This window comes from Solea solea, chromosome 13 (genome assembly GCF_958295425.1).
Source record: "Solea solea chromosome 13, fSolSol10.1, whole genome shotgun sequence".
Classification (NCBI taxonomy): Eukaryota; Metazoa; Chordata; class Actinopteri; order Pleuronectiformes; family Soleidae; genus Solea; species Solea solea.
In genome coordinates this window covers 16,530,503-16,552,741 of record NC_081146.1, presented here as the reverse complement: position 1 = coordinate 16,552,741, position 22,239 = coordinate 16,530,503, and the positions used below count along the sequence as shown (strand labels likewise).

General features: G+C 39.4%; 1 protein-coding gene across 2 annotated transcripts in view; it reads right to left on the bottom strand.

Moving 5' to 3' along the window:
• The window catches only part of LOC131471419 (zinc finger protein 236-like), a 41,907-nt gene that overhangs the window by 5,041 nt on the left and 14,627 nt on the right, over positions 1-22,239 (bottom strand). For both annotated transcript variants that reach the window (XM_058647961.1, XM_058647962.1), the window contains exons 9-30: positions 21,117-21,294; positions 20,623-20,895; positions 20,082-20,285; positions 19,732-19,864; positions 19,246-19,506; positions 18,886-19,118; positions 18,223-18,324; positions 16,849-16,991; positions 16,227-16,327; positions 14,211-14,362; positions 13,752-13,928; positions 13,252-13,555; positions 11,787-11,890; positions 10,712-11,155; positions 8,976-9,121; positions 7,893-8,121; positions 7,606-7,797; positions 6,831-6,989; positions 3,950-4,107; positions 3,674-3,796; positions 2,353-2,547; positions 825-954 (exon numbers count right to left, since the gene is read on the bottom strand). In XM_058647961.1, coding sequence (XP_058503944.1) covers positions 825-954; positions 2,353-2,547; positions 3,674-3,796; positions 3,950-4,107; positions 6,831-6,989; positions 7,606-7,797; positions 7,893-8,121; positions 8,976-9,121; positions 10,712-11,155; positions 11,787-11,890; positions 13,252-13,555; positions 13,752-13,928; positions 14,211-14,362; positions 16,227-16,327; positions 16,849-16,991; positions 18,223-18,324; positions 18,886-19,118; positions 19,246-19,506; positions 19,732-19,864; positions 20,082-20,285; positions 20,623-20,895; positions 21,117-21,294 — 4,141 coding nt within the window. The remainder of the gene's footprint in view (positions 1-824; positions 955-2,352; positions 2,548-3,673; positions 3,797-3,949; positions 4,108-6,830; positions 6,990-7,605; positions 7,798-7,892; positions 8,122-8,975; positions 9,122-10,711; positions 11,156-11,786; positions 11,891-13,251; positions 13,556-13,751; positions 13,929-14,210; positions 14,363-16,226; positions 16,328-16,848; positions 16,992-18,222; positions 18,325-18,885; positions 19,119-19,245; positions 19,507-19,731; positions 19,865-20,081; positions 20,286-20,622; positions 20,896-21,116; positions 21,295-22,239) is intronic.

Sequence of the window (22,239 nt, the reverse complement as noted above, 5' to 3'; positions counted from 1 at the left end):
TAGGCCAACTGAATTGTTTCTTTATGCACACTGAAGGCTGATAATCATGTCTGGGTGCCTAGGATTTCACACAGAGATGAGACATTCAGGGCATTTAGTCGCTTAGTAGATGTGTATGTGTGCATGTATGAATTAGGGAGAGTGAAAGGGAAGTTGACAGCTGCTAAATATCACACATCAGCGAGGGATGCTGTTTTTTGTGTTTACATTTCCTATTTATTGCAGGTCTTTGTTTCTCTGGACCCAGTTATATGGGAAGATATTCATGATACAATCTGGGAGCAAACTAAAACATTGTGTTTGTGTCATGTCAGTTCAACAATGTATCATGTTTCATGTTGACACAGGGTAAAATCCACTCAGGACAAAATATAAGCATACATTTTAAATCACACCTCATATCTGAAGTACTTTGTTTCCCGTGGTGCACAAATGTTTCTTTCACACATCATAATCCTGTATGACATCATAATCCTGTCCTGTCAAATCCTCAAAGGGTTTTTAACATTAAATAAAACATATTGAAATACTATATAATATACTATTATAAAGACAATAAATACTTGTATGAGTGATGGTTATGCTGTCTGTGCTGTACTTATAATTTCATAATACATTACTTTTGAATCGTTTCTTCAGTATTTTCATACTGCTGATTAATGTACAATTAATTGACACAGTTATTATTTTATGATCACATTGTGGTGCATAGGTTATAAATATAGTAACAACTGGTGGATTTATATTTGAAACGCAGAGCTCAAGACACAGCTGAAACCTCTGCTCTGACGTCAGTGAAACATTTCCTTCCATAATCCTCTTACCTGTGTGTGTTCTGTTGTGTCTCTCCAGCTGGCTGCGCTTGGCGAATGCCTTCACGCAGGAGGAGCAGTTGAAAACTCGGGGCTTCTGTGAGCTGGGTGAGGGGCCGGGCTGGTGCACCTGCTCGTGTTCCTGTCGACACAAGCAAAAAATTGAATTTCATCATGATAACCCAGCACATTGTCCCCTGACTACCATGTGGATATGACTTCAGATATCATTCGGGTCCTATGAGGAACTGATTAGTATTTGGAGCATGACTCAGAGCAAGTCTGGAGGTAACTATGGCACATTATATGAGGAGGAAAAAGTCTTTCTAGTGGAGTGCATATAAAAAAAGGCTTGGGTAGGTTTTGGGAAATCAGAACCTTTAATAATTGTGCAGCCCAATGAAAAACGCTTTCTGTTGCCATTTCCTCTGTTTTCAATAATCATGGTCACATGACATGTGCCTATTAAAAGATACATCAAACCATACTACAGTAAAAAGGTTATCTTTGTCAACATCTGAACAAAATTTTTTCTCATAGATATTCTGAATGTTTTTGTTTGTGTTTATTTCAAATAGTAACTGTTAAATCCAAGCTGGAGGCCATATAGCCTAATACAACACCTCCCTTTAATCTGTGTGGCCCTTGCCTTTGAGTGGCTACTAATGCTGAAAACAGTATGTAACTCTGGCTGCCAAGCGGAAGCTGTTTCAATTTTTTTTTTTTCCTGTGCTCTAATTATAAAGCCACGGTCTTGGTTTTCTGGCTATAATTAAATTGGAAATGTGTTATCCACAGGCAAACAAAATGAGATGTAACTGCAATACCAATTTATCTTCCTCACCACTGGGCCTTTTTAAAAATCTAAAAATCAACATTGGGTGTCTCATTGGAGACTAATGAGCAGCCTGGGGATCTGTAGAGTATGGAGTTTGGTCACTCTCACTGTGACATGTACCTAATCTCTGTGTCATTACTTTTATGAGAGACAATTACCGCTCAGCAGATTGAGGCACATTTGCTAAAGTAAAAGCCTATGGCAGACAGACCTTTTCTAAGAAACATGACATGCGTAGGGGAAAGTGCTTCGGCATAAAGCCATACCCTCCTCTTTTATCCCTCTGATCTGAGAGTCTTTATGTGCTCGAGTGCCTCAACAACATGAAGATGAGAGTGAGAAAAGAGAAGTGCACATGGCCCTCTCCCTCATTTGGCTGTAAAACACTCCTCAGTTTAAGTGTTTTGTTGTGTTGGAGAGAGTGACAGTTTATAAGAGTCTATCTGAGACCTATTTGATGGAAACCCTTATTTTTGTGTCACTGACAGTTCACTTTCTTAACTGTTTCTATGAGTCTGTACTTTTTCAACCATAGGTGGAGGCACTGATGAATAAAAATAATTTCATTAATTGTATTCACTCACAGATGCTTTAAATAGTAGTTTAAAGCATGCACACTGCTTATAGATAGGAAGCAGTAGCTAAATTTAAATCAGCATTTAAATGATTAAAGAAGCATTTGAGTGTATAGCATGCTCTTACCTTCAGGTGTGTGGCCCGCTTGAAAGCCTTGTTACAGACACTACAGACATGGCAGCGGTCCTTGCCATGAGCTTGTCTGCAATGGCGGCGCAAAGTGTTGGCATTCTGGAACACCTGGTTACAGTAGTAACACTGGTTCCGACTTTCACTCTCCATCTGAGCGTCCTTAACACCCATATGCCCGTCATCGGAAATCTGAATCACATACAAATAGAGATGTAACGATATGAAAATTTCATATCACGGTTATCGTGACCAAAATTATCACGGTTATCAATATTATCACGGTATTGTTAGATGTGTTCAAAATGTTCCAAAAGTACTGAACACACACACTGAAATCTTTTAACCAAGTTTTATTTAAAAAAAGATATTTTACATTATATGATTATTATTATTATTATCATTATTATTATTATTAATAATAATTATCATCTGACTGACTGACACACACACACACACAGGTCCTCACTCTGTGTCGGATAATAATTAAGTAGCAGCGGTCGTACACAGCATAAAAATTAAATAAAAAAACACAGAAACAAACACATTTTGGTCTTCTACGGTATGTGTCGTCTGCACACTACTCGCTTTCGCGAGACAAACCATGACGTTTCCCACTATTCCGAAATCCCGTTTTTGTTGACTTACCCGCTGAAAAGTTGTGTGTGGTGGTCACGGAGATGGCTCATCATATTGGAAGTGGCTTTGCGGAGATTTTTTTTTTGCATTTTCTGCACAAGGATTGATTGTCTTCAATTATTTTACCCTCAACATCCTTTAAAAATACAAAATATGCCCAGATTTCTGATCTTACGGGGGGTAATCTCTGGAGCGCAGGTGGCTTCAGCCGTGTTGTCGCTGGACAGACAGTGCAAACTGCGCATGCGCGCCCGCTTGAGCGAGTGCCGTTCAGGTGCTGCTGCTTCTCCAGGAAATGGGCAGTATCACTGTGAGTTTTTCGGTAATCAGTTGCGGTAATCAATCACGGTTTTAACGATAATTAAAATTTGAAACGGTATGATAACCGTCGGGAATTTTACCGCGGTTTATCGTCATACCGGTAATCGTTACATCCCTACATACAAACATGCCAATTACTTGAATGTCCAAACAATTTGTGCATATTCACACAGTGAACCAAGTTCTAATTGATGAATGGTGTTTATATAGTGTTTATAAAAAAGACACTTGACTCCTCCGGATGTCCGATTATTGTGTTCCCATCCCAATTACTTGTTTACTTCATTAATTATTTCCTCCTTGTTTTGCAGCCCCCCACCACCCCAGATATAAATATACACAGAAGACAAACACTTACATTATATCCACCGTCAGAGGCTCCATTTGCAGATTGGTGACTGACCAGTATGATCTGCTGGCCTGAGCTGGCTGTCTGCCCCGACAGACCAGAGTCATTCAGCACAGCAGGAAACGTCTGGCCCTGAGGATAAAAAGAAACTTTATTAAAAGGCAGCTGACAAACTAAATTATATTATGTTTGATCGTCACAGACTCGTACGACCGTCACTGAATTTGTAATGCTCTTGTGTGCTCTACACTCTTCACCAACACACAGTAAAGTCAACCTTTTTACCTGAGCATTGAGGTTTAGAGTGACACCGTCCAGCATACCATGTGCATCAGCAAGGGTTAGTGTAACACTGCCATCACCAACGACACCGCCTGGTGACATCATTAGGGTTTGGGACGCTGAAGTATGTGACAAGGTGGTGCTTGATGGCAGGCTGGTCACTGATAAGATGAAGAAAAGAACTGGGGTTAGACTACTTGAGTTTCTATTATATTATTATTATCATTATCATTATTATTGTTAGTATTATTATTATTTATTATATCATTATTACTAGTGCAGCACCCATATCACCGGTCTCCACTTACTCACTAGCATTACGTGCGTGGAACATTACCTTGCACATCCTTTCTCTGTCTTTAGGCATGCTCCTTTAGTGATATACCTGTCCCATGTCTACCACACTGCACACACTAGTGCCCTTAGAAATTCACCTGTCACATGACCCTTTGAACAGTTGGTAGTAGAGGTTTTTGTCAGTCAAAAGTCATTAACTTTGTGGTCAGTTTTGAGTTTAGACTGTTTTCCTGTGGGCATTATGAGTCGTGCTGGAGATGGTGCTGGGTAATAGATATTTGATGATAAGCAATAAATTAAATTTGACCCAACACCGACAATTTTATTCCATCAATTTACTAAAAAACTCTGGCTGAATAATGCTTCTGTTAAAGGATCCAGAGATTAAGTTGCTGAACAAAACCCTCCCATGCTGCACTGAAAGGGTTTCTATGGTTACAGGCCACAATGAAAACTGAAATATAGGCAGTGGTTGCAGTGCAGGGATTGTTTGTCAATACCTCGCAGTATGCACCTGAGTATTTGTTTAGGCAAGTACAACCAGCTGGATACCTAAGCCCTTTTGGTACTCACTGTTCCCTGAATAAAAATAGTAAAAACAAATTTAGTGACAAAAGGTTTGGTCAGAGAAGAAACTTATATTAAATTGGTTGTGAACAACATTAGTTTATAATGCAGTTCAATAAAAAAAAGCCAAGACTGCCCTGTACAAGTTAGTGACAAGTTAGTGACAGAAGTGCTTCAGTCTGAACAACAAAAGCAAAGATGCTCCCTGTGTCTCTGTGAAGTAGTGGGAAGGTTTTCCACTCAATTTGAGAGAGGCGGTAATGAAGAGAGAGACAGAGATGAAACTGGGAACTTGATTAAGTTTCTAGGTGGCAAGCAAGTCGGTCAACAGACGCCATCTCCGATAAAACAAATCATCTGCTTGCTTCACAGCACACGGGCCTCCCACTTACTTATCACAGATTGGACTGCACAAGCATTAGGTGGCAGTAATTCACATTTGTATGCCGGTGTGTACAGTGCAAATACAGTATATAAGAAAATATGAGTACACCTCAACTCAGTATCACTACACTGTTAGGTGATTATGAATCATATTAAATTAAAACAGCTTGCCAACCCAAGCAATAGTCAGTCTCTGCAGCTCCACAGACTTTACTGGTCTGATATATAGAGTCAATTTACCAATGCAGCTACTTTTAATTTTGTGCTAGGACAAGTGAATCCTGATTCAACCTTGAAAAGTCTATGTTGCAGCTATTTTAGCTTCCATACACTTTGATGCCTTTGTAGTGGCAGCACTCACCTTAGCCTGCCATGTCATGAAAGGGGCACTGATCATGAGCTTATTTGAGTCTCTGTCAGTGCTTTAGCTTTATCCTGCAATATATCCCTGCAAATTTGGAGGCAAGAAACACTCCTTCTGAAACATTAAAGGGATCTGAGCGAGAGATGCTATCACACCTGGTGTTATTTATTCATGTGCCGTCTTGCACTGGATAAACATGCGAGTTGACTATAAGCAATTGTGTATCCTGTCATGTATTGTGTGGATTTTGGAGTAGCTACTGGTTTCCTTGCTGATTTGCTGATGGCTAAAAAAAACAGAGAAAACTTTGGGTTTGGTCACTTTCATAGAAAAAGGTGAGACACTGCCAATGCACTATTTGAGTCATCATATGGTGGGAGCAATTTACTGCAGCTGCAAAGACATTTGCATTTGCTATTTGCTATTTAAACACCTCCCGCACCAATATGATTACTCATTCCAATACAAAGGTGGCAATTCAGTGAGTTCTGCTCAGGTGCTTTGTGGAGGTTGTTGAGGTATATGTTCATTGCCGCTGGCATGACGAAGGTCGGAGATGATCAGAGCTTTTGTGTCAATTAGTCTGCTGATGGAAGGGATTTATGTTGATTAAGCTAAGTTAAGGTTAGTTTATTCATAGCCATGAATTTCAAATATGTTTTTTCTTACACATATTAGCCAGCAGACATATAAGAAAGTAATAGTAACATTTCACTGAGATTAATTCACCTTTTGGCACAGTGTGATTTGAGCTACACAGAGTCAGATTAGGATTACACTTACTAATGTCCAACAAACATGAAAACAAAGTGGTTTTGTTATTTAGAAAATAATTGGTGTGTGTGTGCGTAAAAATTGCTGTGTGTATCCTTAAAGACTACAAGGAGTAGTAAAAGGTGATACTGCGTGACTGGCAGTAAGTGGAAGAACAGGGATGTAACAGTTTATCAAGGTGAATCATTCTCAGTTTGTGGATGGCTACCCTGCTTACGATAGTATCTACAATCTTATGTAAACCTGATATTTGTAATTCAGTTCTTGCAGTGACGTGACTTCGACTTAATCAGGTTAAAGATGAGATCTGCACAGAGTGAACAGTGTTTTTTTTTCTGAAACTAAGGTCACCCAATAATCAGCTATTTGCATTCAACTGCAAAAGCAGCTCTGTAAAAGACAAAAGATGCGTCAAGGACTAAAGGTGATTTGAATATTCTCTATGGCTTTTTAGAAATCATTGTTTGTACAAGTACAGATTTGTATACTAGACCTTACCTGTCATTCCAGTGTTAGCGGGACTCTGAGGTAGGAGGTGGTCATTGGTGATGGTCAGAGTTGCAGTGGTGGGCTGACTACTGAGTGGTGATGCCAGCCTGATGCTGCCATTCATCTCAGTACCATTAGGGTTGCTATGTTGTGGGAGCAGATCTTGACCTGCAACAATGTAGGGAAAGGTTGTTTTTAACCTTGAATTCTTGAAAATGAGTTTATGCATTGATTAATACTGTATTAAAATCTGTTTTTCTTTAAATAGGGTAGGATAAAACATTACATATTTTGGTCCGTCTGAAAAATGCTACATGACATGATATGTAAAGTTGAATAAAAAGAAAACAAAGAAAATAACTTATTTTGTCAGTAAGCCACGTACTGTGAAATATCCTCACCAAATGTGAATACAAAATGTGCTTGGTGCAGCTTCCAGAAAAAAACATAAGGCTATGAATAAGAATAGTTTGCTTCACTCTGACTTGAAAAGGATTTGAATCACAACACAGTCAATAAACAGCATATAAGGATTCTGAATAAAAGAAAGACCATTACTACCTAGAGGAAACACTCCAGTCATGCAGACAGCAATGGCCTAAGCTTACTCATGGGGGCTTAGCCTTAACTTGGAACGTGGACACCTAAACCTAAAACACCTGCTGATTAAAGATGGTGTACACAACATCTTCAAAGTGAAAACATGAACATGACTTGATTTTTATTTCCTCTTTTTGTAAAAGGACAAGGTCACTTCATGTTATTTTAACTGATCTGTCTGTACCTGATATGGTTAGGGTGATCTCTTGAGGGTTTCCTGCCCCACTGCTGGCCCCTGCAGCAGAGGCCTGGGCCTGTACCTGGGCAAGGGCTTGTGTTAGGCTGGAGTTGTTGATGGTCAGAGTGATCTCCTGACCGCTGCTGCCTCCGGCTACAAGCCCAGAGCTGCTTATGACGTGACTTAGGTCCTGAGAACCTGCAGGATACACAGAAAAGAAAACATCAGCCATTCAGCTCATAATGGTGGGTGTAGGATTTGGGTCTGTGTCTGTTCTTTCCCAGCAGAAGTACCTGTGTTGTCGTGCTCAGAGAGGCCAGCCATTGTGACCTGTGCAGGTGTGATGGTGGAGGGTTGCAGGGCCAGGCTGGTCAGCGGGTGAAGGACGACATTGGCGGACACAGAGGGGTCGTTGGTGGACATGAGCTGGCTATTGGAATGGGAGACGAGGCCAGTGTCGACGCTCAGGGGATGAGAGAGGAGACCCTGTTGTAATGTCTGTTGGAGGAGGGCGTGGTCAATCTGGAAGGAAAAGTTGCACTTCAGGTAAGTGAAGATGAAAAATCAAAGAAAACAAACTTGTTTTTATTACTTGCAGACCTATATATTATGACTCCCCCCACAGCAGCACTATAAAAACTTGTTCTCTTAGAGGATTTTACTAGACTGCTCATCATTAAGCTCAGTACGGGGGGTTTTCAATCTGATATATTGTCCCCCTGCTCACACTTTATTGTTCTGTTATTGTTATTGTGTTATTGTCTAATCACACTTTAATTTTTAAGGTACAGTACACACAAGCACATCATGCCTTGGTGGGATGTACACAGGGAGTATAATGTTTGAGTTATGCTGTGGGTTCATTTTAACCAACATTTGCTATGGGGACAACTGTCAGTGGATTCATTTGCTGTCTTCATACAGCCTTCTGCTTTATGAGCATAAATTATTACATACAGTATTTTAGATTCCTATTTTCAGAGAGAGCTGCGGCTGCTAGTAGGAGCTCATGGAGGCTGACTGACATGGATATTTTATTGACCCCATTGTATTAGACTAAATACAATTTGTATCCATCATGTTAAGCATAATCAGACATTGTATAACTATATTATACAGTGTAAATACTATATATTTGTAATATTTGACTGTAAAACATTATAGTATACCATTATAACCACTACTGAACCACTAAGATTTTATTCATACGACTTCTTTGTGTGTGGAAATTCAACAGACTACAGACCACAACCTCAGTTATACAAAGAAGCCTGACTGAGCAACAGAAAAGGGCCTAAAAGAATTGACCTCACTTATCCACAGTGTGATAAAACACATTGATAATAAAACAAGGGTCGGTAGGATGTGGGTGCAACCTGTAGTGTGATGTTGTTGATGTTGCTGGTATCGATGCCAGAGATCTGGACGTTGGGGCAAACCAGGCTAGCTGGGGTTAGCTGCAGGTGGATGCCGTCCAGTGTGGTTAGACCATCTGGGAGAGATACAGTCAGGTCTCCTGCAGCTGCAACACACACACACACACACATAACCACACAGGGACATATTTGAATATTTCATAATTTGTTCTGATGTTTTTAAGTAACTTTACAGGCATCAGTGGGACGGAAAGTACTCCCTGCATCGACCTGTGTCTATACCTAATAAATAAACTCCTGTTTAGCTCAGTCAACTGTTATTGACAGATTAGGAGTCCAAATCATTAAGATTTTATAAGTCCAAACCTCAAAACTTAAGATGGTAGAATAGGGAACTACTTCATTTGAGAAGCATGTTAACAGTACGTAAAGAGTTTGTTTGCCTAAAACTGTTTATTTTCAAGGAGGAAAATCAGCACGTGAGATATTTTTATATTTCACACCAAAGGCAAGATGAAACGACGGGGTGAAGGGATGAAATATAAAACATTATATCCACTGCTCCTGAGATACCAACAAAACTCTGATGCTTTCTGATGATGCAAGAATATCCCACATGTAAGGATAGCGAACAGCTTATGAATATATTACAAAAGGCCGAGGAACAACAAAGAGAATGTTTTCAGTGTATTTTACTCAGATGATGAAAGGAGTTATTTTTTCTTTCACAGTAAACAGGGCAATTCACTCAAAAATAGCGGCGCTTGAGTGAGGTGTACAGAGATTGCTTTGGTGAACTTGAAGAAGAAAACAAAGAACAAAATGTTTAGTCTACATATTTACTAAACACCTTCAGGAAAGCATGTGCTGCTTTACAGCTCCCTTATTAAAAGGGGCAACAGACAACTTTCTTTCCTCAAATCTGGAGATGTATCATAATAAGTAGCCCTGTTTGAAGACAAACACATCAGCTATTGGGAAAATGCTCTTCTCTTCATTGTGTTTGGGATAATGCAGTTCATTTTGAAGGCAGAATGTTTGCTTTAAGCATTTTACATAGGTCCAGCTTCCAGTTTGTGAAAGCCAATATTTTTCAGCAACACCTACTATACTAGGACTTTTCATTAATTAGCTAATCATACAGAGGAACAATAACAATAATAACACAAGTTAATGTTTTACCAGAGCTTTTTGATAGCACATAAAAGCTGATTTGTCCTGACAATTATCAAATAGGGTGTCAAGCCTGAAGAAGAGGAAGGGCACAGAGGGTGACTGGTGGATATAAAACATCTTCCTGATCAGGCATTGTAATGTAATTCGTCTTTTCCTGAGTAAGACCATTGATGTTGCCAACTGATTATACAGTGAGCGACCGACATTACAAATGATGATCCTCCCACAGTATTTCAGTTACACCCACAAGCTGCAGTACATTAATCACCAGCCCAACATTAAACTTACAGTACTGTACATGATGAATTAAATTAAAACTGTGTGACTCAGCCAAAAGAAATCTCAGCTTTAGCATTTCACGTCATTTCATCTTCTCAAAACTACACTTGCTGATGCTCTCATGATGAGTCAATAAAATCTGTTAAATTATATATTTAAATTAAATTCTAACAAAATAAACAAACCTTTCACTGTTCTTGCTGAACTGAACAAGCCTATTTCATAATCTGCTGCTCAGCATTATTCACTATTGAGTGTATGTGAATAGATATAATCCCTACCTGACAGAGAGGCAGGCAGGATGGCCTGTCCCACCAGTCCCGATTGCAGCAGATTCTGGTCATACTGTCCCGTCAGGATTTGATTGGCTGGGAGATAAATGCTCTGGTCAGAGTTGGGTGTTTGTAGCAGACCCACAGGTGGAAGAGCATCTGAAGCCACTGGCTGCTGCCCCTGGCCCTGGGTCACAGCCTGAGCTGTCCCTGGGTCTTGGCCTTGAGCAGCCTGACCAGTGGATGAGGAAGATCGCTTGGACTTGCGGTTGTCGCCAGTTGGACGGAGGTGGAACTGGATGTGGGTTTTGCGGTGGCCCGACGTTCTGAATCGGAGTTCGCAGAATGGACACTTGAAAGGCTTGGAGCCTGTGTGGAGACGCATGTGCACCTTTAAGCTGCCTTTTGTAGAGAAGGAGGTGTTGCACATGTGACAGCTGAACAGTTTTTGACCTGCAGAGTAAGTAAGTAGAGCATTAAATGCATTCAAGTGAATATGAGCTTGATCACAACTTCAGAATTAACTACACTTTCAAGCCCTCTACAATTAGGTTGCAATGTGCTTTAAGTGGAAACACATTGATATAATGCTAAATTTACTGTATGACAACTGTTGTAAAACACATTCTGATGATAGTAATTAGTAAAACACTTTGGAAAATATTATTTGCATTCTTGCAGAGTAAAATGAAATGATTTATCAAGGCCGATTTCAGTTAGCTTTGTTGACCAGAAACACTTGAAACATACGAGAACAGTCTCTTTCAACCAGAATCTAATACCATGATTAATTACACCCAACATAAAACAATGTGCCATTATAACATTAAAATGTGATTTTAAGAATAGTTACATGAAATAATTTGAAACTTCCTGCAGTTTGATACAAAACCACATGTACTTTTTTACAGTGAGTTGCCTGTATGAACTAAATGAAATGGCTACTGACGGTAAGAAACAATTTCCACTGATTCTGGCATGTTTCTTCGAAAATTGAACTGAATAAATACAACAATGAAAAAAACAACAACAATCAGCATCTTATTTTAAGGGACGGGAATTAAATCTAGTGAGAAACACCAACCTGTATGTGTTTTCACATGACAATCCAGGGTAGATTTCACAGTGAAACTCTTTCCACATTCATCACACTTGTATGGTTTTTCTCCTGTATGAATCCTGATGTGCCTAGACATTGAAGTATTTGAAAGAATAACAGATGAGAGATTTAAAAGTGAGAGAAAAAAAACATAGCAGCTAGCTCTGGTGGTGTTTACTTGTTGTCACCCAGGGAGAACTCATCAATGTCATGCATTTTGCTCCCACTGCTGATGTCACATGAGCTTCAAAAACATGCAAATGCACCCTGACTGAAAATACGTTAACATTAATAATACATGTGTGGTTCACTGGGTCAATATCTGTGCTGTCAAAGCTCAGTTCAAAGAGGACACAGCTGGAAATTTACATGGTCCATGAAAATAAACCAGGTTTAAAGGGGTTTTAAATTTCCCCACTAGATTTGTTTCACCTCTCCTTTACTTTGACATGTAGCTTTTTATAATGCATTTAAAATGTTACTGTTAATCCACAGAAACCAAAGTCAGCAGTTCTTTGCTCCCAGAGGAGACACATCTCCTGAAGCGTCTGAAATGCTTTGTTTGCACTTTTCCGTCTTCATCGCAAAGTAACACATCGGAGTGTTTTCACACTCTTAAAAGATATTTTCTGACTGCTATACACAGATCAGGATTCCATTATTTTCTGCAGTTTTAAGATGTGATATCTCACACATAAGCACCTCTGTTAATTGTATAGGGAAATAGGATAACCTGAAGTAAACAAGTTTCATAGTAGTTGATAAGTATGGTACAAACTTTTGTGTGGAGAAAAGCAAGGCCTGATTTGTGCACAAGAAAAAGACAGCTTTTTGTGACATCTGAGCTCTTCAGAAAACTGAGCAAACACTGTGTTGGCCAGCTACAAATATGGTAATGAGAGTTCCTGTGCATTATTTTGAAATGTAAATACTTCAAGTTTTTGTAAAATATAAAACAAATCGTCTGTGAATGCAACCCTAAACCCAGAATGTTTACCATTTTCATTAAAATATGACAAACACATTAACATTATATGCTTACTCCTGCAGAGCTTAACCACCCTAACTTTCTCATCCAAACTGTGCTTGTCAGACAGAAGCAGTATTTACATATTATGATGTTTATCCTCAAAGTCTGAGCTATAACTATTTTCAGACAGGTTTGAGTCCTGAATAATTAACGTAGAGTACCCTTGTCTGTCTGAGGGGGACGGCTGTCGAAAGTGAACAACCAAACATACCTGTTGCTGTCACTTTCATTGTGTTCAATTAAACACACTGTTTAGCCCCAGTTATGGCAGGAGGACTTGAGAGCACAACACACTCAAATTAAAAGTAAATGATTTAGTCTACACAAATCAGAAAAAATATTATTTCCTTTAACACAATCAAGAAAACGAATATTTTATAGTTTCAAACTGATGATCGACAAAAAAATTTACTTTTTTACCTAATGAGATCACTGGGCTTCTTGAAGCTCTTGGGGCAGAAACTGCAATAGTTTGGGAACTTGGGTTCTGTCTCCAGCTCTACAGCCTTGTCCTTGATCTCGCTGATGCGATCCCTCTCTGCCGCTGACTGGGCGAGGATCCGCTCCGACACAGAAGCCTCTTCGCCAGGGTCCTTTGCTAGCTCGTCCGTCTGCTCCTTCGTGAACGTGATGATCTCCAAACCCCTCCTCTTTGATAACTTTTGCTCGCCTTCCTCCTCATCTTCCTCCACTTCTTCATCTTGACTAGTAGCCAGACCTATAACTGGGAGAATAGGAGTCAACAATAACTGAAAAAACACACACACTTATCTCAAAGAGAGCTGTCATCACACATTACTTATTGATCAACTGCACCCATGTTTGCTGCCACTCCTGCATCACTAGTAAAATAATATTTCAAATTGTTTTAAATTTGGCAATACCATAGATGAAATCACATGTTATCTAGTCCTCCTTACTTTGATTGACCACATCATGCTCCTTCTTCATGTGCTTTTTACACAGCAGGCTGGTCCTGAAGCTGTCACTGCACATGGAGCATTTGAAAGACTTGATGTGGATGATCATGTGGCGGTTCAGGCTACCGTTGGTGGTGAATGAGGCATCACAGATGTTGCACTTGAATGGCTTCACTCCTGTAAGCGAGAGATGACAGTGGCAGCCAGCAGGTTTCAGGAAGTTTGTTTTTTTCGGAAAGTGTACAAGAACTTTTGTTGTGACATAAATACATGGAATGCACAATTACATTACACAAGTTTATCGCATTGCAATCATCTTATCTCTGATATGAATGCCTTGAAAAGATAAGGGTGTTTTTTTTTACTCTTAAAAATAATATGATAAATGTAATCTGACCTTTAATGGCAATGATTTTGGCCAGTCTAATGAATTTAGGAAGGCATTTGGAGTCTCCTCACCTGTATGTGTGTTTAGGTGGGACTTCAGCACTCCAGCTGACACGAAGGCTCGTCCACATTGGTGACATCTGTATGGTTTCTCTCCAGTGTGGGAGCGCACATGCTGCTTCAGATGGCTTGATTTTTTAAAGCCTTTATTACACCACGTACACCTGAAGAGAAGAAAGCACACCGATGGCTCATGATTACAACTCAGACGTGCTCAAAATCCCATACAGTACTGTACTTGTTTTCAGTTAAATACGCATGATACTGAAGTAAATCAGGCCAATGATTGATTTCCCTTTTGAAAAATGAGAGGTAGTTTGCAAATGAAATATTGGAAACTCTCACACATTAAGTTAATATGAATACATGCGAAAAAATGTGATTTCCATCTTCTTTTTCATATGAAACTCAAGAGAATACTCAGTGAATCCACAAACAAACTTCTGCAGGTCAGAAGCACCTTTAAAACCCATGAGAAGCAACTTAATGTCACTTCCTCAGTTCCAGTCTGACAGCCAAGTGTCTACTTTTCCCACAACAGCTGTCAGGTGAAGTAAAGATTCTGTTTGTTTATTTGCTGAGGTGCCTTGTGGGCTACCCGTTAATTATGTTGTGTGACACTCTGGATCTGAACTTTTTGTACTGAAGGTAAATCATCACAGAAAAAACAAAGCATAGAAAAATTAGATTCTTCTTGGCCTTACATGTGGATTTATGCTGCACTTGTTCTTCCTGATTAAATGTTGTTTCTATATGGTTGTCAGGCAAATCCTAATAATAATCACTCTTATAATCAAATCAAAAATCCACTAGCAAACTGTGGCAAGTTCTCCAAGATGCTTGAAACAAACCAACTGTCATTGTCCTGTGTGTTTTTCTTTTCCATATAAGGACAACTGCAGGAGAGTGTCTGGGTCAAAAGCCTTCACAAAAGCAGGAGAATGTCTAGAACATCCAGGTGAGAGTTAGCACTTGGCTTGAGCATGCAGGAGGCAGGCCACTCAGCCACTAATTATATACAGTAAATACAGACCATTTACCATTTACTCTTTCGATATGAATTATCTGGAGTTTTTCCTGCTGCGTTCTTGGTTCATTCTTACATAATACATAGAAACATTGGTCCTAAGTGAGTTTTGCAGACATTTGCAATCTCAAACCCAAAAGTCAGGACATGTCTGAAAACAGCTTATTTTACTTGATAAATAAAAAATACTGATGGATTAATCACTTTACATAGTAACAATAATAATGTAGCTATGTGATTTTTTTCTTAGTGACAGTTGTTTGGTCTTTAAAGACTTGAGTGGCTATGTGCTCTAACTGAGTGATGAAGCTATTGCCATCAACCATTATCAGTATCTCACAACTTGAATCAGATCAAAGACACAGTATTCTGCACTTGTGTGTTTATTTTGTTTCTTCACTAAACTTTCAACTTCCAAACTTCAAAGTGTCTGCACCTCCATGTGTGATAGCAGCGTGCTCAAGCCACAATAAATGATGAATAAATGGACAAAAGCTACTGCTGAATGAGTTAGCATGTGGCAAATTACTCTTAAGGTGTTTAAAGAGCAGATTTTCTGTTTGAAGGGGCACAAAATGTGACTCCTGAGACTGAAAATCCAAGTGCTTTGGGTAAAATCCTGTTTTGCATCAATGCATGGCTGATGCCACATCTATAGCAAAGTGCATCTATGGCAGCATCAGGCAAACAGGAAACTTGAGTGGTGTGTTGTAAACATCAAAATAGGCATCTTTTGGGAGAATCGCTGAATATACATGAATAACCAGGTCAAATGTTAAACTTAACGACTAAAACCTAGTGAGATTAAATAATCTAAGTACACACATAATTAAGAGAGAATGTGCTGAAAGAATGGTAGTTTGCTTTAAAATGTCAGTGGAAGACCGTGAAGAACCGACGCTTTTACTAAAGGTTGGAAATTGAAAGGTGACATGCAGAGAATACATTATGAGGACACTAATACAGACATGGACTCGCAACATAAACACACAATACTAAACCTGTAGGCTCTCTTATTGCTGTCTTCACTGTTATCCTGGTAGTCCTGCGTCTCAGTCAGCTGAAGCTCAGACTGATCGCTCTGCTGAAGAAGCCCATTTGTCTGAATAAACAAAGACAAACCAACATCAGACATCATGGAGAATAATATATAGATATGGAGCTACAGACAAACTGCGTGAAGACAAAGACAAAGAAACAACTGCCCCCTGTCCCACATTCACACAAAGTTGCGACAGTGGAACCATTCATCGATAAAACTAATAAGCACATTATATTTCCCCATCATGTCTATGTCACTACCCCTGTTACCAGTCTTAGAAATAAGACTAGAATTAACAAAAGAAAAGAAATAGAATGAAGACAAAGCACGTACGTGAAAACCTTCCCATTTGCCAGATGTAGTAACTACATTCTGCATTATACTTTTATTTTCTACTTTACCCACTGTAATTATTCAAGATTGATTCTTGTGCTATTAATATGCAAATCTATTCAGCTACTTGTTTTAAAATCAATACATTTATCTTCTCAAAACAACAAAAAGGCAATTTCAAAAGAACATTATCAGTCCAACTAAAAATCACTCTTATATAAAAAGGTGCCATGCAGTGCACTACTCACCTCCTCAGCACTGGAAACATGAAGCAGATTTGGGGGATGATAGCTGGACGACAGCGCCTGAGACTCAAGGGTGCTGGAATCCTGCAGCTGCTGGACAGTCGAGAACTGGGGATGATTATAGTTGGATTCAGGGATGGTGAAACCTGGGGGAAACAAACAAAGAATAACCAGTCTCTTGAGTTAGGGACAATATTTGAGACATCAAGCACAGGCTGATGGAAACATTGAATACAGAACTCAAAGAGCAAACAAAACAGAGGTCTATAATGATAGATCGAATAATGTAGTTTTGTGAGGAAAAACATAATAATGAAAACTAAACTTAAACTTCAAATCCCGACTTCAGCACAGCACAGCAAAATTACAGGCAGAAACCTGACCCACAAGGAGGAATGTGGACATTGTTGATTCTCTGAGCATAATCATTCATTTGAATTGCTGGCTACTGTTTCTGACAACAGTGAGATTACAGTCTATAGCAGATATGTGTTAAATCTACATATATTCCAATTCAGGACCATATATGAATCACCTGCTCCTTGTCAAATACATAAAAAGAAACATCTGTTTCCTTGTGTGTAGAAACTGAATGCAAATATTGATAAAAACTGAACTGGTCAGAAAATGTCCATAGGCTATTCAGTATTCATATGATCTGTGGCAGTTCAACAGCCACTGTCAACCTCAAACAAAGCAAAGCTAAAATTATTAATATTATTTCTTCAAAGAAATAGTAATACCTCCAATAATTATTTAGAAATGACAGCAGTACACTGCAGGGAACAATATGATTAGATGCTCAAGAGTCCTCTGCCCAGATGGATGTACCCTTGAGAATTGAATGATACCCAAGGCCATGTGGCCATGTCCCTAAAATGATTAAAATCCAGGTCTGTTCTGGTCAGATAAAAAGGATAAAGTGCCTCACAGGAGAACAAAAAAGGTAGATCTGCCTGACAAATGTTTGCTGTCAGTTTGTTATGCTGCCTGGAGCAGCTTTCTAGAGACCCCTACTCTGGCTCACATGGTGAAGAGGAATAATGGAGACAGTGAGAGACACGGTCATTCCTCAAATGGTATATGTCCAAATGAACACGTCGGAGAATCTGACATTTCACAACCAAAGCAGTTGTATCTCATTAGTGCAGCGGTGATAAAAAAGTTAAGTGTTATTATTGATTACATCCCAAAACTAATCTAATATGAGCTGTTTCATTACAGCAATGGTTGCTTGAGGCAACCATGTGCAGACTGCATAATCAATTAACTCTAAAATCAAAAGAAAACCCAAGGTAAATAATGTAGCTACAAATGTACATACAGAAAAAGTCATACATAAAACAGAGTCAAGTGTGTGTGTGTGTGTGTATGTACCTTGCGTTAGAGCTTGCTGGTCAAAGGTTGGCTGAGGAAGTGCTGGCGTCTCAAACTGGCTGATGTTCTGTGGCAAAGCATGCTGGGTGGTCACATACGAGTCTGTAAACATAGATAAAGAGATACTGTTGATTTGATTACCATTAAATCTTAACTTGAGTTTTAGTCTATACCTTTTCAAAATGTAATCTAGTGAAGATAGCTGATGTCAAGTCTACTGCACCTGATAACATACATATGCCTTGAGGCAGCCTGCTGCTTGAGAATAAAAAGTGATGTAGAAGCAAGAAAAGAAGAATATAACATTTGTAAAACAAAAAAAAAAATCTATCTGAAGTACAGAGTTTCTATCTCTCACACTAATTTTTAAGTAAAGACTTCCTTACAGCAGGTGCAGAATCCTCAGTACATTAGCAATAATTGAACATTTTGTGTTTTTTTACCAACAAAGAATGTTAAAGCACAATCCTATTTAACTTGAACTCAGGAGCAATGTGGATAATTATCAGTATTAATCCATTTTTAATGTTATATTGTGATAACCTTGTTGGCCAAATTACCCAGGCCTATAAATTGAGCAAACCAGTTGGTACAAAAGAAGCTCACGGTAGCAAGTAATAATAATAATAATAATAACAACAAGTCATACAAGTGTTTTCCTACCTTCCCCTTGCACCAGTGGTTGGTCACTTAGGGGTGTCTCCAGTGTCACTTGTTGACCTCCATTAACAACCTCTGTCTGACCTAGTCCCAGCATACTGTGTTGCTCCTCTGAGGAGGCAGCCGGTTGCTGGAGGGCATTGGCGTCTATTTCCACTTCTATATCATGGGCCACAGCGCTTGCTCCGAGTGGGTCTTCTGTGGATTGTGGCTGCAGCTGCTGGGCCAGTTCATACCTGGTTTGGTGGGACAAGAAAAGCAAAACCTAAGATTCAAAACAGTCGTGAAACTTTTGCATCTTCCTTGTGACAGCTGGCACTCTTGCATGAACTGTAGACAAAAACACGCTGACAAAGGCCGAACCTGTGTGTTTTCATGTGCTTCCTACAGTTGGGTGATGACTTAAAGGTCTTCTGGCAATAGGGACACATATAAGGTCTTAAGTCACTGTGGGTGGTCATGTGACGTCGTAGGCTGCCACTGGTGGTGAACGTGGTGTCGCACATTAAGCACTTGTAAGCCTTTAGGCCCGAGTGTGTCCTGATGTGAGCTTTAAGCACTCCAGAGGAAGCAAAACCTCGACTGCACTGTACACACTTGTAGGGCCGTTCTCCTGTATGAGACCTGTGGTGATAAAAGAACATTAGATTAAAAGAGATTAGAGCAAAAAGTGCAGTTTTAGTACTAACTTTTATGTACGCCTACAGGTACACAAGAGTGGGATATTATTCAAAGAATCTCATTTCCTTAATATGAGTGTATTGGCATTGATGATTTAATATTCTATATTATGCATGGCTGACTGCACTTTAGTTAGATTAAAGTCCCTGTTCTTACAAAAAACCTTACCTGACATGTTGCTTTAGATGGCTTGATTTCTTATAGGCCTTACTGCAGAACTGGCACTTATATGGCCGGTCAGTGCCCGTCACCTCCAGGTACTGCTGGAAAGTCAGACGAGGGTTCTGGGATGGGATGAGGCCTGTGAAGCAACATGTCAATGAGCAACACAAGGAAGTCAGGGAACAGAAATCTCATTTTGTGCACAAGCACGAAGAACACTAACAGGGAAATCCACTGAACATCGCTTCCCACTTCAATCAAGGACCACAGAGAATATCTGTGTTCATGATCAGTTAAAACAGATGCAACAGCACTACAACATGTATTAACGTGTGTTTGTCGACACATGCTCTTACCAAAGTCAGTGATGAGGATGGGTTCTTGCAGGGGGATATCGGGCAGAGGTAGATTATTCTTGAAACCTTTGGCTTTGTTGGTTTTCCGTGGAAATTTGTGCTTCTTCTGCTGCAGGCTTTTGAAGTGAGAAGCAACATGTGTCTTCCTGTGGCCCGATGTACGGAAGACCTTGCCACAGTGAGGGCAGGGGAAAGGTCGTGCACCTGGGAAGAGTTCGGGGGGGTAAAGAGCACTTTTAGAGAATGTGAAATGTGTGCTTCAACACAAACATCAAGAGATTATTAACTTAGGCTCTAAACTTGAACAATATATGTAGGAGTTTACAACTTTAACAATCCATAAGCCACAATATAAACAAATAATAGGAAATCCACACATCAAACAAAATGGAATAACATGTAATATAAATAACGTATAATAATCATTTCTAGTTTATCGTGACCAACAACTGAGCACCAAACGGTAGTCACAAAAAGACAAAACACAATTTGTCTTATACATGTCTCACTTGACTTAACATGGGGAATAAAAGCACCTCACCTGTATGCAGCCGCATGTGCACCTTCATGCTGCCAGAGGTGGAGAAGCACTTCAAACAGCACTGACACTCAAAGGCCTTGATACCCGTGTGCGTCTTCATATGTGCTGTAAGCGTGCTCTTGACAGCAAAGGCTCTAAAGCATTGTTTGCACTTGAAAGGCTTCTCATGGGTGTGAATGCGGATATGACGAACAAGGTCACTTGGTTTCTTAAACTCCTTGGCACAGTATGGGCAGCAGTGCAAGCGGACACCATTCTCTTCCCTGATTGAACCTGGAAAGGGAAGGCAAAGCAGCTGCTGATGTGGTCTTGGTAAATAACCGACAAGTCTCACAAATACATTTATTATCCAATTCAATATGAAAAGAATATTTTTATAAAGTACAAATCCAAATGCCAAAAATACAAGACATTGTAATCAACACTTTCGCTGAAAAGCACCACTACACTTCCAATTCTAAGTCAGTAAAATACTCACAAAAATCACCCTTTACCTGGCATTTGTACTGGTTTCTTAAAAATGCTCCTTTTCTTTTCCCTGGCTGGTTTGTCTGGCCCTTGTACTTTCTTGGTTTCTGCAGCAGCGCCCTCTGTGCTCTCGTCCTGCATCTCTCTGGACAGGGCATCACCCTGTGGCTGGACCACACTCAGCCCACTGTTCTCCAGAGCTTGCTGCATAAGCGGGAGATAATTGCTCACAAAAGTTGTGGAAATACTAATCAATTGACACAACAAAAAATACTAAGCTGGATTTTGAATATAAGGAAGAACATAACATTCATTTTATTTATTATTATTTTAATTAAAACCTTTACACAAGGTTATGTGTATAAATACATAAGTATTTATGTACGTGTATGTATAGAATGTATACAGGAGTCTATCAGGTTTGTATATTATGTTTGTGGACATGGTTATGTTGCTAATTAACTTTTTTTTTTAATCATCATTAGTTTTCTTTTGATCCTTTCTTGCCAATTTATGTGTTTCTGTTTAAATTGTCACTTGTCAATAATACAGAAAAAAAATAATGAATAACAATGAAAAAATTGGGTAAAAAAAACAACAAAAAAACATCTCAATGGCAATCACACCACATTTCTAATGCATAAAGCATTCCAGTGTCCATTATATGTCCCATCATTGTGCAAAATGCTGCCATTCAGTCACTAAAGGACAGTAATGTAACAGAGCCTATATCATTTGGTTTCAAACAAACAATTTCAGGATAATTTCAGTGAATTTATGGAAAATATTGTAGTCTTTTCATCTTTCTGTCACAATATATCCCCAATGGGGTGCCTGTGATCACTGCCTACACTGACAGCTGCTGCGTGTCTGTATACTTGTATTTGTTACCTCTTCAGGACCTTTTCTAGAATTAACACTGACCTTATCAGAACCAGTAGTCTTCATGGAGACCAAAACTTGGTCATAATGAGATAGGGTAAGGTTAGGTATTAACTGGTTATAGTTAAGGTTCGGGATAACCTTTTAGTCTAAATGAATGGAAATCAGTGCCGTGTCCTCAGAAGAATATAGTAGCTATACAAACCTGTGGAAAGAGAGAGTGGAGAGAGGATGGAGACGAGTTGGTGCACTCCATTTAAGTATTGC